Below are 17,067 nucleotides of genomic sequence, written 5' to 3'. Positions count from 1 at the left end.
CAAGAGGAGAAGGGATTGCGGCGTGGCCATCCCCCCTGGGGGGTGATTTCTCGCTTTCTGTCTGTCTGTCTCTCTCTTTCTGGTGCGCGCACACGCCCTATAGCTAAAAACTTCTCCAAAAAAGAAAAAAATTATTTAATTTTATTTATTATTATTTTTAAATTTGAGAGAGAGAAAGCTAGCAAGCTGCCAGGTCTGGGACTCTAACTGCGGTCAGCCATGTGGGAGCCCAGTGCCTTAACCACCACACCACCCGCCAGCCCCTAGAAATGTGTCTTGATAGCCCAGGCCTGTCTCATCACAGATCAGGATTATCCTATGACAGCCCAGCCCCATCGTAACTCCACACTGTCCTTGTCACTTCTCAGAACTGTCCCCAACAGATCTAAATACTGTCACGACACAGAGCAAGACTGTCCCCCTCCAGATCCCAGCACCATCAGTGAGGACCGTGGCCTAGGACTGTTCCTGTCATGTCCTAGGGCTGCTTTCCTCAGGCCCCAGGGACTTCATAGTGACTATGCCCCATGACAGTGCTCAGGCTAGTCCCCGCAAAACTGTCCCTGCCAACAGCCAATCATGTCTCCTCCACACCCCAAGACTGTCTCCATCAGAGCTCGGGACTCAGCCCTAGACTCGTCTCCACGACAGGATAAAACTCTTAGGCCAGCTCTGTAGGCTGATGATTAAGTCAACCGGTTCCCATATGGACAACCATGCATGCGTTTGAGTTCTGGACCCAGTAGCTGTAGAAACACACCAGAGGGACCAGCAGATGGCGCAATGGTTACATCACTGGACTCCCATGTAGTTCATGGTTCAAGCCCCAACCCAGTGATTTAAAACTCATGCCAGCTGTGTGCATGCGTGCCCAAGATCCCAAGAGGAGGATGGAGGAGAAAGATTGCAGTGTGGCCATCCCCCGGGGGATGATTCCTCATTTTCTGTCTCTGTCTCTCCGACAAGTGCACGCGCCCTATAGCAAAAATCTCTCTTAAAAAAAAGAAGAGGGTGCCGGCAGGTGGCATGGTGATTAAAGGTGCTGGACTCCCACATGGCCGACGAGGTTCAAGTCCTGAATCTGGTGGCTTGCTTTCACTTTCCCTCTCTCTCTCTCTGTCTGTCTGATCAAACTGGAAAGTAACAATAGTAAAATAAAGTTAAATAAAATAATTATTTAAAAGAAAAAAAAAAGAAGAAGAAACACACCAGGTGCATGTGTGCGCCTAAAACCCCGGAAGGAGAATACGGTGGAGAAGGGTTACAGCGTGACCATTCTGCACAGGGAATGCTGGCTCTTTTCCTTCTCTGGTGAGCCCACAAGCCCTCTGGCAAAATTTTAAAAACGGACCAAACTCCCCAGACTGTCCCATCAGAGCCCAGGACTACTCTATTACACCAGAACGTGCCATGATGGGGCTTTCAGAGCGCAGCCCCAACTGTACCCCTGAAAGCCCAGGACTGTCCCGCCACGGTCCAGGAGTGTGGGTCAAACCCAGATTGCCTCCTCCGCATGGCAGAACTGTCCTACAGGGTCTACCCAGGGCTCTTCTGAGAGTAAGACCTGCCTGCCATTCATCAGGCTGAGGGAGGGTAGCCAGGTGCCACGTTCACAGGAAATCCCTCCCCAGCTCTGCTGCAGCTGCACGGGGTGGAACCACCTCCTTCCAGTTTCCTTTCTCTCTGACCATCTTTGTTCTCTAGAATCGTGGACCCTGAGGAAGTCCGCCGTTTGATATCCCGTCGGTCTAGCGGACCATCTAGCCCGTGCCTGGAGGGTCTGCCACTGTAACAAAGAGAAGCTGCCTCCATTTCCAACCCAGGTGCAGAGCTGCAGACAAGGGTTCCCAGTCTGTCTGTAGTTCGGGACAACAGAACCTTGGGTTCAATTCCCGGTCAGCTCCTGAGGGCCACCCCCAGAGGTCCTGGGCCCCGTATCCAGCCGCCTGCTCAGGCTGGCCGGGCCCTCCCTAATGCCCCCAGGGGTCCTGGGCCCCATATCCAGCCGCCTGCTCAGGCTGGCCGGTCCCTCCCTAATGCCCCCAGGGACACTTTCCCCAATCACAGTCACTCCACCCTCTCCCCCACCCCTCCGGTGCCTCTGCCCTGCAGTCCCCTCCTCCATGCCTCCCCCTTTGCCTCTCGGTCTAGACCTCCCCGCCAACTACCTGCCTCACGTTCTCGGTGTTCACTCCCTGCCTGTTACTGCCTCGTGCTCCTTCCCAAGGGGCCCTATCCCCTCTGCATCCCGCAGCGGAACCCAAGGGCAGGACGAGCCGCGCCAGGCCGGAGAAGCTGCGCGGGAGTGGTCCTCCCGGAAGTGGGCCCCCCCACGGGATTCCCCCGCCCCCAGGCTCAGAGCTCCGAACCCACCTGCCCCAGTGCGGCTGCGGCCATGATCGGTGCGGCGGGTAACTGTGCCCGCCAGGGGCGCGCCCTGGGAGAGAGACGTTCCGGCTCCGCCCCGCTCACGCCCTCTCCGGCAGGGTAACAGGGGGCCACGCGAGACCGGCCCGGCCTCCCCTGCTGGAGGGTGCCCCGGGACTCGGGCGCTGCTGCTGAATGCACGCGCTGGGAGGGGCGGGAGTTGATACCCCCTGCCCCAGCCCCCACCGGGCCTGTTCAGACACTCCGAGCAGTGCGAGATCGTGCCCACTGCAAGTTCCAAAAATGCATTCTCCTAGGGTCTGCCTGGAGCCCTGGCGCGGACTAGCAGGCCAGGTAACGAGGGGGAGGGTAAGAAGCAGAAAGCTCCGTGTGTCCACCCCTCCGGAAAAGGAAAAGCACCCTGGGCACAGAGGCGAGGTCTTCAGAAAGTTCACGGAGAATGTGCATTGTGGGAAAACCACACGGACCTCAAGTGTTATTGCACCAAAATAAACTTGTGCTTTAATTCCACTTTCCCACGATGTTCGCCACGGCCTCTCCTAGCGTACAAATGCACAGGAGAAGCGATGGGCCTTTGCGGAAAGACCTCTGAGGTGAGTGGCAGGCAGGTAGAGAAGGGGAAGTTTGGCTCTGCGGTCCAGATTTCCCCGTTTGAGTAGTTTTTATCACCGAGAAGGCGCAGTGTATTTTCTAGGGAACACGAGATTTGCCAGTGTTTTCAGGCCCCTTTCCTCAATGAGCCGCAAAGAACAGCACCTGGAGGAGGGATTCCTGGTTGCATCCCTTTGCCAGGGTCGCCCCAACCTCGGACGGAGGCGGAGTTCAGCCGATGACAGCCCTTCAGAATCCCTCTGATCCCTCACACCTGCTGTGTGTCCGCCAAGCCTGTGGTCAGACGCCCCCCAAACTCCTGCATCCGGGTTACTGTGATGGCAAGAGCTTATCCCTTGGCCACTGTACCTCCGTAATTCTACCCTGGAACAATCTGTCCCCAAATTGTACCCCCATGATGCCTCCAAGTCCTGTCCCCTAAAAGTCACTGGCCCAGGCAGCTAAAATTCCGAGCCCTCCCCCGCAGGGCGTTGCCCTGTTTTTCTTTTCCCCAGTCCTCCCCCGCTTCCCAGCCTGGGACCTTAGGGCCACCGCCCCCAGGCCGCTCCCGCCCCCGGAGCAGCCAATCAGCGATTGCCGCCCCGCCCCCGGCGCAGCCAATCAGCGATTGCCGCACACCCCCGGCGCGGCCAATCCGCGGCAGCTGTACGCCCCCACCCCCCTCACCTGGGAGGCGTGCCCGCGACTGCGCCCCGCGCCACCCAGGGTCCTCCTGTCCCAAACCTGAAGTCCCAGGCCCCAGCCCCTTCTCCCTCTGACCTAGATGTGTCAACCCCTGGCTTGCCTCGGGAGCCGCGGGGCCACCTCCCTACCCTAGAGGCAAGGAGGCCCAAACTTTCCCTTTAGAGCTGGGAGTACCGAGGCCTTTCTGCCTCTCCTCCATTATCTCCCAATTAGCGCTTAATTTACTCTCCCCTGCGGGCCCTTTAATTAGCGGGCTAGTGAAGCCAAAAGGCTCTACCTTCCCCTGGAGCCCCAGGTGACACAGGTGACAGGTGCTAGCAACATCCGGCACCTGCAGCAAGGTCTCTGCTCCCGCAGGGTGGAGGCGACACCGGGGGTCAGGGAGGGGGCTGGTGTGGCGGGACTCCGTACAGGCGGAAGGGAATAGCACGAGGTCCTCTGGCTGCAAACCTTTTATGGGCACATTCCTGAGCGAGTGTCAGTCAGGTCTGGGGGGAGGCAGATGGCAGAGTTGGGGTTTGAGATGGGACAGTCCTAGGCAGGGAGGCCCAAGTGGAAATGTGGGGAATCAAGGAGGGAGAGCTGGGCTGTCCACAGGGGCGCCCCGAGTGGCCTTGCGCCCATACCCCAGCTCTGCTTCGCCTGTCACGAGCAGCTCGGTGCCTGTGCAGAAGGTGGCTTCGGAGGCCAGGAACACCGCAGCAGCCCCCACCTCGGCTGGCTGGCCCATGCGGCCCAGGGGCTGGGAGGTGGCCTTAGGGTCTGGGGTTAGGGTTGCCAGCTCCTCCCACAACGGGGTCCAGATGTTTCCTGGGGAGATACTGGGACAAGGTGGAGAGGGGATCGGATCAAGACTGTGTCCCGGCCCTCCAAGTCCCCCCGATGTTCTCAGCCTATTGGGGCTGCTCACCAGTTGACTCGAACACCATACTGACTCTCATCCAGGGCCAGGGCTTTGGTCATGGCTGTTACCGCCCCCTGCAAAAAACAGGGAGCTGGAGCTCAGTCTCCAGCACCAGGGCCCTCCCCGCCGGGGTATCAGGCAGGGTGTCAGCGTGGAGGTCGGGCTCTCCTTGCAGGCTGCCTGTGGTTCCCCCAAGTCCCATTTCTTGGCAGAAACTAGGCACCTTGCGATTTGCCGCATCATTATGCGTCAGGGCTGGATCTGGGAGCTGGCTGCTGGTCTCCAGCCTGGGGTCCTGCTAGGTCCTGGCCCCCAAGCTCAGGCCCATGGGGAGCGAGACGGGAAGGGAAGGGAAGGACGGGCAGGGGCCGATGTACCTTGGTGGCCACGTAGGGAACTGCCTGGGCCTGGCCGATGGCCCCGACCAGGCTGGAGATGTTGATGACATTGCCCCGGCTCTTCCGCAGGTGGGGGAGGGCAAGCTAAGGAGATGAGACACAAAATAAGCCACCAGGCTCTATCCCCGCCCACCGAGATGCAGCCACGGGCACCCTGACACCTGGGACAGCCGTCTCGCGGGTGGGCTCCTGGCTGAGCTCCATGGTGCGTTGAGACAGCATCTAGCGCCGTCCAGGTTTGCCCTAGGTCTCTGGGTCTCACCAGCCAAGGGGTCTCTCCTTGTCTCCTTGTCCCTGTCTTTCCTCCTAGGTCTTCGACTCTCTTTCTCTCCCTGACTCTTTGTATGTTACTAAAATTCCTGTTCATATCAAGAAGGAAAACGTGGGGACCAGCAGCTAGCGTAATGGCTATGTCGCTGGACTCCCACGTAGTCGACCACAGTTCAAGTCCTGGACCTGGTGGCTTAAACTCACGCCAGGCGCATGTGCGCGTGTGCCAAAGATCCCGAGAGGAGAATGGAGGAGAAGGGATTGCGGCGTGGCCATCTCCCCTGGGAGTGATTTCTCGCTTTCTGTCTCTTTGTCTCTCTCTGGCTCTCCGGCGAGTGCATGCGCCCTATAGCAAAAACCTCTCCAAAAAAAAAAAAAAAGAATAGTGAGAAGGACAATGCAAGAAAGATCCAGAAGACTGCTTAGTTTGCAAAAATGGGAGGAAGTTCTTTCCTGCGCGGCGGGCCAGACTCTCTGAGTTTCGTGGGAGCTCTGTGGTCAGAGCCTCCAGGGAACGCGCTGTACTCTGCAGCATTCTCCCCTGCACCTCCCTGGCCACCCGGAGGCCCCCAGGCTCTTTCTCTGTGTCTCTTGCTCCTTCTGTCTCTTCCAACTCTCTCAGCCTACATGTGACCTTTAACCACACATGACCTTGGATAAACTCAAGTCCCATCTTTCCTCTCGCCTGCTTTGGGCAGCTGGGCTGGCCAGGCAAGACCTATTCCTGCCACTAAAGATTAATGATAGCAAACCGACACCAGGAGGCTCCGGGAGTGGGCCCTGTTCATAAGTGAGCTCGCCCTCCACGCACCCAGGTGCTCCGACTTCTCCGTCCCTCACAAACGGCCTCCATCCTCTTCTCTCGGTGGAACACAGCTGACCTCAGGGCGTTTGCACCTGCTGTACCCCGACATTCTCCTGAGGGCTGCAGGACCCACTCCTAGAGTGACCAGCTGTACCGGTTTGCCCAGGGCCGCAGAGTTTGCAGGGACATGGATTTTCAGTTCACAGATTCGACACAAAACCAAGACAGTCCAGGGAAAAGCCACGTCTCCAGCTTCGGCAATCCCTGTTCGAACGTCACCCCCTCAGAGGCCCTCCCTGGCTGTTCTGTAGAACTGTCAGGACCAGGTCCAGGATTCGAACCACAGTCGGACATAGTGGGAGTCCAGCACCTCAGTCACCATGCCACCTGCAGGCCCCATAAATAAACTTTTTAAGAAAAGATTTCTGGGGCCACCAGGTGGCGTGGTGGGTAAGGCACTGGACACTCCCACGTAGTTGACGATGGTTCAAGTCCTGGACCTGGTGGCTTGCTTTCTCACTTTCCCTCTCTTTCTGTATCTCTCTCGTCAAGTTAAAAAATGAATGAATCAGGGCCGGCAGGTGGCATGGTGGTTAAAAGTGCTGGATTCCCACATGGCCGACCATGGTTCACGTCCTGGACCTGGCGGCTTGCTTTCTCACTCTCTCTCTCTCTCACTCTGTCCCTCTCTGGTCGAATTGAAATAAACAAATGAATAAATAATAAATAAAAAAGTTAAATAAAATAATTATTTTTAAAAATGAGTGAATAAATAAAATTAAAATAAATCTTTAAAAAAAAAATCACACTGGAGGGGCTGGCAGGGGGCATGGTGCTTGAGGGCGCTGGACTCCCACATGGGAGACTGCAGTTCGAGTCCCGGACCTGCCTGGTGGCTTGCTTTCTCTCTCTCTCTCTCTCTCTCTGTCTCTCTGGCCAAATTAAAATAAGCAAATAAAATAAATAAAGTTAAATAAAATAATTCTTAAAAAAAAAAATGACACTGGAAGTGTGTCCATGCGTACCCCAAATCCTGAGAGGATATGGAGAAGGGATTGTGGCGTGGCTACTCCCCCCCCACCAACTTCCACTCCACCTCTGGTGAGCAAACATACCCTATGGCAAAAACCAAACCAAACCGAACCCTCGGAGCACTCTAGGGTAGTGGCGAGCAGGAGCTGGGTGGTGTGGGTGTTGAGGCCTTGACACCCTCCCCCTCCAGCCCCTGCCTGGCCTGCCCCGCCATGCAAGAGTTCCCTTCCCAAACTCACACCTGCCCGGCTACTGAGCGTCCTCCCCACAGCACCCTAAAACGAGGCTCCCAAGGTTGGGACGTGGCCCCTCGGCCACCCTCCCCAGCACTGAGCACACAACTGGCGCTCGATAAATATTTGTCCCCAGCTCCCAAGGTCCTTTCTGACCCTCCACGCATTCCAAGGCCAGTGTCCTTGCCCCGCCCCCTCGAGGTCACTGAGCACCTAAACTCAGCAGCTCCAGGGCCCAGCCAGGGCCTGCTGGGCTGTCACTGACCTGCACCTCCTGCCCCCCCCACTTCGGACACCTGATCTGTTCTCCTGACCTCCTCCAGCCTAGGCCGGCCTGACCTGGTTCCCGGAAACATTGGCTCCTGGCCTGCTTCTCACTCTGCGGCGGGGACTTCCCTGGTTTCCCACCAGGCTCTCTTAAATCTCCCTGGGAGCCCCCTTCTGGAGCTCCTGAACCCCTAGCCCTGGACAGCCCCTCAGTGTCCTCTACAACGTGCCCCTGCCCTGGCCCCCTGCTCAGTTGTGGGCTCACTACCACCCAACCTCTCATGCGGAGACAGGTGTCCCCACCCGCTCCATGCCGCAATGCCGTCTCCCCTCCCAGCCATGGCCAGCAGGCACTGCACCTCCTGAGGGCCTCCAGTGCCCACGCACACTTGGCCTCACTCAGTCCTTCAGCCAACACTTGCTGAGCACCTACTGCGGCACACAGCTGGCGCTCGATAAATATTTGTCCCCACCTCCCAAGGTCCTTCCTGACCCTCCACGCATTCCAAGGCCAGTGTCCTTGCCCCGCCCCCTCGAGGTCACTGAGCACCTAAACTCAGCAGCTCCAGGGCCCAGCCAGGGCCTGCTGGGCTGTCACTGACCTGCACCTCCTGCCCCCCCCACTTCGGACACCTGATCTGTTCTCCTGACCTCCTCCAGCCTAGGCCGGCCTGACCTGGTTCCCGGAAACATTGGCTCCTGGCCTGCTTCTCACTCTGCGGCGGGGACTTCCCTGGTTTCCCACCAGGCTCTCTTAAATCTCCCTGGGAGCCCCCTTCTGGAGCTCCTGAACCCCTAGCCCTGGACAGCCCCTCAGTGTCCTCTACAACGTGCCCCTGCCCTGGCCCCCTGCTCAGTTGTGGGCTCACTACCACCCAACCTCTCATGCGGAGACAGGTGTCCCCACCCGCTCAACACCGGCTCCCCCCCCAGCCATGGTCAGCAGGCACTGCACCTCCTGAGGGCCTCCCGTGCCCACGCACACTCGGCCTCACTCAGTGCTTCAGCCAACACTTGCTGAGCACCTACTGCGTGCCAGATACTGTGGTAGTGCCAGGGAGCCCACAGAGATCTCCGCCGGCCTGTGAGGGAGCAGGAGGGGGCGAGTGCGGGGTGCAGGTTACACGGGGTGTTGAGGGCACTTCAGAAAGGTGGCGTTTGAGCAGACACGCGTGTGCGAGCCGTGGGGGTGTCTGGAGAACTCGCCGGGCGGGCGGCAGAGAGTGCACAGGCCCTGAGGCGGGGCCGAGCCTCGGTGTTTGGTGGCAGGGCCGGGTCGCGTGAGGTCGTGAGGGTCACCACTTCTCACCTGGACAAAGGGGACCCTCTCCCAGTACAGCTGGAGCTCCGTGTCTGTGGGCTTTCCATGCATGGACTCAGAAATTCTCAAAACTGACTATATAAACTACATAAAAAGTAGTAACAGGGCCAGCAGGTGTGGAGGGCAGGGCGCTGGACTCCCACATGGTCAACTGCAGTTCAAGTCCTGATCCTGACAGCTTGAAAGTCACACCAGGATGGGACCAGCAGATGGCATAATGGTTACATCGCTGGACTCTCATGTAGTTGACTGTGGTTCGAGTCCCAGACCCAGCAGCTTAAAATTCACGCAGGACACGTGTGCATGCGTGCCCAAAATCCAGAGAGCACCGAGGAGAAAGCATTGTGGCATGGCCATCCCCCCTGGGGGGTGATTTCTCACTTTCTATCTCTCTGTCTCTCTGTCTGTCTGGCGAGCCCATGTGCACTATAGCAAAAATCTCTTAAAAAAAGGGGAAAGGAAAATCACAGCAGGCACGTGTACGTGCGCCTGAAATTGCAGGACGAGGCTGGAGGAGAAGGGGTTGTAGCGTGGCCATCCCCCCGGGGGGACCCCTCACTTTAGCTCTGTCTCTGGAGAGTGCATGTGCCCTATGGCAAACGCCTAAAAAATAATAATAATAAAGCGATACAAACAATACAGGACGACAAGGCAGGGGTAAGACGAGCGATCCGGGAGGCAGTGAGACGCAGGCTGTGCGAGCACACCCCCGTGGGAGGGCCAGGGTCACGCCCGGAGACCTCTGAGAGCAACACCCGGCCCATGACCAGAGGTTGTCCACTGAAGCTAGGGGCGGGGGTGGCAGGGCCCTGCTGGGGGGTGCCGTCTCGTCCTCTGTCTCTCTCCCTCGTGGAAGAAAGAAATGCACAAACTTAATTAAGAAAAACCAACTCAGCGTAACAAATATTTACAGAGCACGTCCGCGGCAGTGAGTACTGTAAGTGACCTCCAGGCGGGGGTGTACACAGGCCAGGTGCGTCATTTTAAAGCTTATTTATTTCCTGTATCAATGAGACTCCAAAAGAGAACGAGACAGAGAGGCAGAGACAGACGGCACCCCAGCAGGGCCCTGACGCCGTGTCCCCCAGCTTCAGCCAGCCAACCCGGTCACATAACGCCTGGTGCAGCTGGGTGGTCTCAGATGTGGCCCAGAAACCCTCCTACTGGGGTCATCTCGAAGACCACTGGGCCTCGCCACTGCGCATGGGCAGGCCCCACGACGCTTTTATGTAAGGCACGTGAGCGTCTTCAGAGTTTGTAACCCAGGGGTGGGGTGGGGCCCTGGGCCTGACCCCCGCAGGACAGGGCAGGACAACTGCACAAGTCTCCTGCTCTCACACTTTGCCTTCTGATCTGTTCCTCAGACAAGAGCCGACAGGCCAGTTAACAGTTACATCGCTCCCTTGCTCAAGTACCTTCCATGGCTCCCTACTGCTCCTGAGATAGAGCAGAGGCCTCAGCGCGGCCCCCAAGGCCCTGTGTGGTCTGGCCCCTGCCCTAGCTCCTAGTCACAGCACGCCATCCTAACCCTGTACCCGGCCTCCTGACAGCACCAAACCCTCTCTCACTGCGGGGCCTTCGCCCCTCCGTTCCCTGGTCAGGAAGGCCTCTTTCCCCACACAGTTAACACTCTCATCTTTCGCTTCTCCCAGGAAGCCTGACCTGACTCCCAGGACAAGCCCGTCTCCAGACCATGCCCTCCTCCTTCGGAAGGCGAGACACACTGAGCCTCAGGAAGTCCCTCTGATGGCCTCGACTGCACGCCCCACACCGGTGAGGCCAGGGACCGCGTGGACCTTGACCCCAGCACCTGGGATGTTGCCTGGCACCCGCAGATGCTCAGTGGGTGTTTAATCGACCGAGGAACGGCCTCTGAGAGCCAGTGCAGCTCTGTGGGTCGCCCTGTGCTCGGACGTCTCCTGCCCACCGGGTTATCAAGTCCTTGACCACGCAAAACCTGAGTCCCGGCTTTGTTTTCTCTAGCCAAGGGAACCTCAAACTTCGGCTTGGATTGGCGTCCACTAGGGAAGCCGAAGACCCAGAGATTCTGATTCGAGGAGCCCGGCAGGGCCCAGAGTCAACACTTAAGTGTCCAAGGAGAGGGCAGCTGTATGGCCCAGCAATAACGCACTGCCCAAGAGAGGGTGGGTCCCACGTGGCGACTATAGTTCGAATCCCCAGCCAGGTCCACCCAAAACACACTGGGCAAAGGGGTAGGGGCCGAGGATCCGACGGGAGGATGGAAAGGAGGAAGGAGATGGAGGCAGAGTAGACCCTGAGGAGATGCCCATCTGTCTGTCAATGTGATGCGCTCCATCAGGAGTAAAGCCGAGGAGGGTGTTTGAGGAGATGGCGCTGGACTCCCACACGGCCGACCGCAATTCAAGTTCCGGACCTGGCAGCTTGCTTTCTCACATTCTCTCTCTCTGGTGAACACATGTCCCCTCTAGTAATTAAATAGTAATAATAATAAATACAATTCAAGGGACCAGTAGTTGGCGTAATGGCTATGTCACTGAACTCCCATGTAGTTGACCGTGGTTTGAGTCCCGGACCCGGTGGCTTAAACTCATGCCAGGAGCGTGTGCATGTGCGTGCCCCAGACCCCGAGAGGAGAATGGAGGAGAAAGGATTGTGGCGTGACCATCCCCCCTCGGGGGTGATCTCTCGCTTTCTATCCCTCTGTCTCTGTCTTTCTGGTGAACGCACGTTACCCACAAAGAAAAAAAAAAAAAAAAAAAAAGTCTCCAAAATAAATAAATAAATCATTATTTTAAATTTTGTTATGAAGGGCCAGCTGGCGGTGGTGTGGTGGGGGCAGCTGGGTCCCACATGGCCAATTGTACGGTTTGAGTCCCGGGCCTGGAAGCTTGAAAAACACGCCAGGTATGTGTGCATGTGTGCCCAAGACCCCGACGGGATGGAGAAACGAGGGAAGAGGTTGTGGTGTGACCACACTCCATTGTGGGCGCTTCCTCTCTCGTCCTATCTGTTGCTCTCTGAGGAGCACATGCGCCCTTTGGCCGGCAGGTGGCGTGGTAGTCAAAGCGCTAGACTCACATAGCCAACCACGGTTCAAGTCCCACACCTGGAGCCTGCTTTCTCACTCCCCCCAGCCAAATTCAAAACAAATAATAATTATTATTTATCTCGCTCTCTGTCTCTCTCTGGTGAGTGCATGAGCCCTATAGCGAACCTCTAAAAATCAAAGATACTCCCAGTGGTTCCTGCCCCAGGCCTTCGCACTCTCCTGGGTGTTGAAACTCCCTCTGCCGTGCTTCTCCTCCCCTCCCCTCCCCTCCCCTCCCACTTGGCTCCACTCTACTCACCTCTTCCCTTCTACTTCCCAGACACCGTTTGCCCAACTCGTATCTAGGGCTGACCCCGAAACACAGCGGTCCGAAGTTGATGATAAATCTCGGCAGCGGCAGCTCGGCAGCTCGGGGGTAAGTTCTCTCACGTGGGGGCGGGCACTTCACTTCGTCTCATCAAGGCTCAGAGCAACTCCGAGGGAAGCGCCACAGGAGCCTCTGCGCCTCCATTGAGTAACTCGCACGCACAGTGTGGGCTCCAGGCCTTGACTCCCACGTGAGGCTTCTGTCCAAGTCACTCGTAGGTGACAGGGTCAGGGGGCACGATAGGGAGGGGTGGGGACTGGGATGCCACCGAAAGCTGGTCTGCATAGGGGATTCCTGCCCTAGGGCTCCAGCTCACCAACTCTGCCGACTTTTCAAGAGCAACCAGAATGTGGAGGTTTGTTTTTGCTATAGGGCGCTTGCGCTCGCCAGACAGACAGAGAGACAGAGAGAGACAGAGAGACAGAAAGCGAGAAATCACCCCCCAGGGGGGATGGCCACGCTGCAATCCCTTCTCCTCCATTCTCCTCTTGGGATCTTGGGCACGCACGCACACCCGCCCGGCGTGAGTTTTAAGCCACCAGGTCTGGGACGCGAACTGTGGTCGACTACGTGGGAGTCCAGCGACATAGCCATTACGCTAACTGCTGGTCCCTGTGTAAAATCTTTTTTTAAGGTTGTTCCCATCCACTCACCAGAGAGACAGTGAGAGGGAAAGTGAGAAGCTACTCCCCCCCCCTCCCCGTTGGCCCCGCTGCAATCCCTCCTCTTGCATTCTCCTCCTGGGATTTTGGGCACCAGGCTTGCACACGGCCCCTCTGATTTTCAAGCCCCTAACCAGGGCGGCAGCGGCCATATGGGAGTCCAGCCCCTTAACCACCTGCCGCCTCCTGGCCCCTCTCTGCCTTTCTAAATGCTGACTGATGAGAATATGCGCAAGTTCTGAACCCTCCCCGCCGGCCGGCCCGGCCCGGCCCGCGCAGTGCGGGTCTTACCGGAGGGGTTTAAGAGCTGGGTCAATCTGAGCCAACAGAGGTGGGGCAGGAGCGCGTTCATCAGTCAGCACGGATCACCCCACTGCCAGGGACATTTCACTCGGATCTCAGACGGGACCGCGCAGCACCCCAGCTTCCCCAGCTTCGTGCTCCCCAAGTCCTCTGACCTCCCCATCTCTGTCTAAACTACGCCCTCCCATGCCCTCCAGCCTCAGACTGCTGTCCCCAGATCTCACCCCGCACCCAGCGCCCCACCGCAGCACCGACGCGCCCCTCCTGGGCTGCCCGGGCGCGGCTCTGCCCTGTGCTTCCTGGGGATGACGATGCGGAAATACACCCCCGACACCCACCCCCTTCCTTATTTCCCGAGGCCACCTGTGGGCCTGGTCTATAAGGAGATCCTGATAACTGGACCTGCGACGTGGCTCCAGAACCTGACGGCTCGTCCCCTCCTCCCCACTCCTCTCTGTACGAGCCACCTCCGCGCTGGGCGCGCCTCCTCCGCCTGTTCCCCACACGGCCACCAGGGGCGCCAGTCCCCGCCTATGGCAGCCTGTCCCGTTCAGAACCCTTTGGGGCTTCCTGAACAAGTGTCGCCCACCAGGTCCGGCATGACCTGGGCCCTGGCTGCCTCTCCCCTTCTTGCCCTAGCCGCACCGGCTTCCTCGCTGTTCTTCCCACACCCCAGCACCGGCCCACCCAGCAACTTTGCACTGACTGCTCCTCTGCCCTGCCTCTCCCTGCAACACCTCCTTGGGGTTGTCAGCTCTCAGAGAGCCCTTCCTCGGCCACTGTCCCCTAAAGTCCCGACGCTGATAGATACAAGGGGACTGCAAAAAGCTCATGAACAGAATTAAAGCACGGGTTTATCTTGGTGCAACAAAGCTGAAACCCACAGTTCTTCCCAAGGCAGTTTCCATGCACTGTTTGAAGCCCTCACTGGTAAGATACACAGATAATTTATTAGCAATAATCGCGCCTCGGATAAACCTCATTGGCTACGATACTGCCACTGCGCAAAGCTACACAGATAATGTATGAGTGACAGTATGATGCCTTAGATTTACTTTACAATAGTACAGAAAAAGAACAAAGAAGAAACAAAGCAAAAACGCAAGGAGTCCACAAGAATAGCAGAATTATTGGTGCGGGGTGATGGGCATTCAGGGTTCGACACACAAGTCTCCCTCCTTTCCTGGAGACTTGCGAAACGCCTTAACACAAAGTTTTAAGGAACCAGCAGGTGGCATGGAGGGTAAGGCACTGGATCCCACATGGCTGACTCGAGTCCTCAACTTGGTGGCTTGAAAATCACACCAGGCACAGGAGTGTGCATATCCAAAATCCTGGGGGGTGGGGGGGAGAAGAGACTGTGGCATGGCCATCCTCTCCCGGGCTGAGGGGTGATTTCTGACTTCCTCTCTGCTCTCTGTCTCTCTTCCCTGTCTCTCTCTGCTGAGGGCACACGACCTATAGCAAAAACCAGTTTGGTGAAAAAGCATACATGGACAGCTGTCACTCTGTCCCCTGCTGTCCTCGCTTTGCACGGCATTTCGCATTCCCTGGTCTTCTGTTCCGTTTTCACTTCCTCACTGCCTGCCACACTAGACCCTCGACTCCCCCGGGACAGGGATCGGTCCGTTCTCTCATCGTGTGCCCAGCGCTCAGCCATTGCTGGCGCTCAGCCAATATCGGTTGATGAGTTTATTTGAAAGTGCTCAGGGGCCAGCCCATTGCATGAAGGCAGTTGGATCCCACATGGCCAGGTTCATGGTTCAAGTCCCAGATCCAGCAGCTTGGAACACACGCTGAGAACATGTGCACATGTGCTCAAAATCTTAAAAGTAGCAGGATGTGGAAGAGAAGGAACCTTTTCTTGCAAAGGCTCACTCTCTCTCTCTCTCTCTCTCTCTCTCTCTCACGCAGGCACCCTCTAGCAAAAAAAAACAAAAAAGAGCAGCCTGTAGCTCAGGGGTTAAGGGAGCTGAATCCCACATGACCACAAATATATAGTGCTATGGGGGGGGGGGCAGTGGTGCAAGTCAAACATAATGCCCTGCGAAGCAGACCCACTGGGGGAGGTCTGGGTTCAAACCCCAAGCCCTCCCTGAGCCCGCCAGGCACACCTGTGCCCCTGCTCAGGGTGGGCTGAGGCTGAAGGCGGGTAACAGCGTCAGACCCTGCAGGGGGTGCTGGCTCTCTGTCTCTCCGTCCTTTCTCTGTCACTGTGTTGCTCATGGGAGAAAGGAAGGAAGGAAGGAAGGAAGGACTTAAACTGGTGAAGAAAGCGAGCTGAGATCAAAGCGAAGAGAAGTGTGTGCAGAGGCCCCACAGCAAGGACGGGTAGAAGGGCCTTTCGGGGAGGTGCCAGAGAAAGAGGAGGTCCAGGATCCCCTAGGGGGAACGGGGACCAGCTACAGGGGGATGGGGCCCAGCTATGGGGGGTGGGGACCAGCTGTGGGGGATGGGAACCAGCTGTGGGGGATGGGGACCAGCTATGGGGGGTAAGGACAAGCTGTGGGGGGGTGAGGCCCAGCTGTGGGAGGTGAGGCCCAGCTGAGGGGGAGTGAGGACCAGCTGTGGGGGGTGAGGCCCAGCTGTGGGAGGTGAGGCCCAGCTGAGGGGGAGTGAGGACCAGCTGTGGGGGGTGAGGCCCAGCTGTGGGAGGTGAGGCCCAGCTGAGGGGGAGTGAGGACCAGCTGTGGGGGGTGAGGCCCAGCTGTGGGAGGTGAGGCCCAGCTGAGGGGGAGTGAGGACCAGCTGTGGGGGGTGAGGCCCAGCTGTGGGAGGTGAGGCCCAGCTGAGGGGGAGTGAGGACCAGCTGTGGGGGGTGAGGCCCAGCTGTGGGAGGTGAGGCCCAGCTGAGGGGGAGTGAGGACCAGCTGTGGGGGGTGAGGCCCAGCTGTGGGAGGTGAGGCCCAGCTGAGGGGGAGTGAGGACCAGCTGTGGGGGGTGAGGCCCAGCTGTGGGAGGTGAGGCCCAGCTGAGGGGGAGTGAGGACCAGCTGTGGGGGGTGAGGCCCAGCTGTGGGAGGTGAGGCCCAGCTGAGGGGGAGTGAGGACCAGCTGTGGGGGGTGAGGCCCAGCTGTGGGAGGTGAGGCCCAGCTGAGGGGGAGTGAGGACCAGCTGTGGGGGGTGAGGCCCAGCTGTGGGAGGTGAGGCCCAGCTGAGGGGGAGTGAGGACCAGCTGTGGGGGGTGAGGCCCAGCTGTGGGAGGTGAGGCCCAGCTGAGGGGGAGTGAGGACCAGCTGTGGGGGGTGAGGCCCAGCTGTGGGAGGTGAGGCCCAGCTGAGGGGGAGTGAGGACCAGCTGTGGGGGGTGAGGCCCAGCTGTGGGAGGTGAGGCCCAGCTGAGGGGGAGTGAGGACCAGCTGTGGGGGGTGAGGCCCAGCTGTGGGAGGTGAGGCCCAGCTGAGGGGGAGTGAGGACCAGCTGTGGGGGGTGAGGCCCAGCTGTGGGAGGTGAGGCCCAGCTGAGGGGGAGTGAGGACCAGCTGTGGGGGGTGAGGCCCAGCTGTGGGAGGTGAGGCCCAGCTGAGGGGGAGTGAGGACCAGCTGTGGGGGGTGAGGCCCAGCTGTGGGAGGTGAGGCCCAGCTGAGGGGGAGTGAGGACCAGCTGTGGGGGGTGAGGCCCAGCTGTGGGAGGTGAGGCCCAGCTGAGGGGGAGTGAGGACCAGCTGTGGGGGGTGAGGCCCAGCTGTGGGAGGTGAGGCCCAGCTGTGGGGGGTAAGGACCAGCTGTGGGGGGGTGAGGACCAGCTGTGGGGGTAAGGCCCAGCTGTGGGGGGGTGAGGCCCAGCTGTGG

The 17,067-nt window shown here is 58.5% G+C and overlaps 2 protein-coding genes, 1 long non-coding RNA gene and 1 other non-coding gene across 7 annotated transcripts in view; 1 reads left to right on the top strand and 3 right to left on the bottom strand.

The window, feature by feature from the left end:
* BCAT2 (branched chain amino acid transaminase 2) overlaps positions 1-2,505 on the bottom strand; it is a 32,404-nt gene extending 29,899 nt beyond the window's left edge. Inside the window, exon 1 of the mRNA XM_027776453.1 lies at positions 2,374-2,505. Coding sequence (XP_027632254.1) covers positions 2,374-2,397 — 24 coding nt within the window. The 5' untranslated portion in view covers positions 2,398-2,505. The remainder of the gene's footprint in view (positions 1-2,373) is intronic.
* LOC102473483 (uncharacterized) overlaps positions 1-2,903 on the top strand; it is an 8,039-nt gene extending 5,136 nt beyond the window's left edge. The window contains exons 3-5 of one of the 4 annotated variants that reach the window (XR_003551371.1): positions 1,705-1,823; positions 2,152-2,487; positions 2,685-2,903. This is a non-coding gene — a long non-coding RNA (uncharacterized LOC102473483). Of the gene's footprint in view, positions 1-1,704; positions 1,824-2,151 lie in introns of all 4 variants that reach the window. The other 3 variants (XR_001371263.2, XR_001371264.2, XR_001371262.2) reach the window with 3 other exon arrangements.
* A 1,539-nt stretch (positions 2,904-4,442) lies between these two features.
* The window catches only part of HSD17B14 (hydroxysteroid 17-beta dehydrogenase 14), a gene marked incomplete at its 3' end in the record, with an annotated part of 20,273 nt that continues 7,648 nt past the window's right edge, over positions 4,443-17,067 (bottom strand). Inside the window, 3 exon segments of the mRNA XM_006160182.3 lie at positions 4,443-4,505; positions 4,595-4,662; positions 4,966-5,070. Of these exon segments, the coding sequence (XP_006160244.2) occupies positions 4,443-4,505; positions 4,595-4,662; positions 4,966-5,070 (236 nt within the window).
* LOC114009982 (U4 spliceosomal RNA) lies at positions 14,143-14,289 on the bottom strand. Its single transcript, XR_003551378.1, has one exon. It is a non-coding gene; the product is annotated as a U4 spliceosomal RNA (small nuclear RNA).

The sequence above is a fragment of the Tupaia chinensis genome, unplaced genomic scaffold (assembly GCF_000334495.1).
Source record: "Tupaia chinensis unplaced genomic scaffold, TupChi_1.0 Scaffold000673_1, whole genome shotgun sequence".
Taxonomy (NCBI): Eukaryota; Metazoa; Chordata; class Mammalia; order Scandentia; family Tupaiidae; genus Tupaia; species Tupaia belangeri.
The sequence above is the reverse complement of the archived record's forward strand: the minus strand, read 5'-3'. Positions and strand labels throughout refer to the sequence as shown.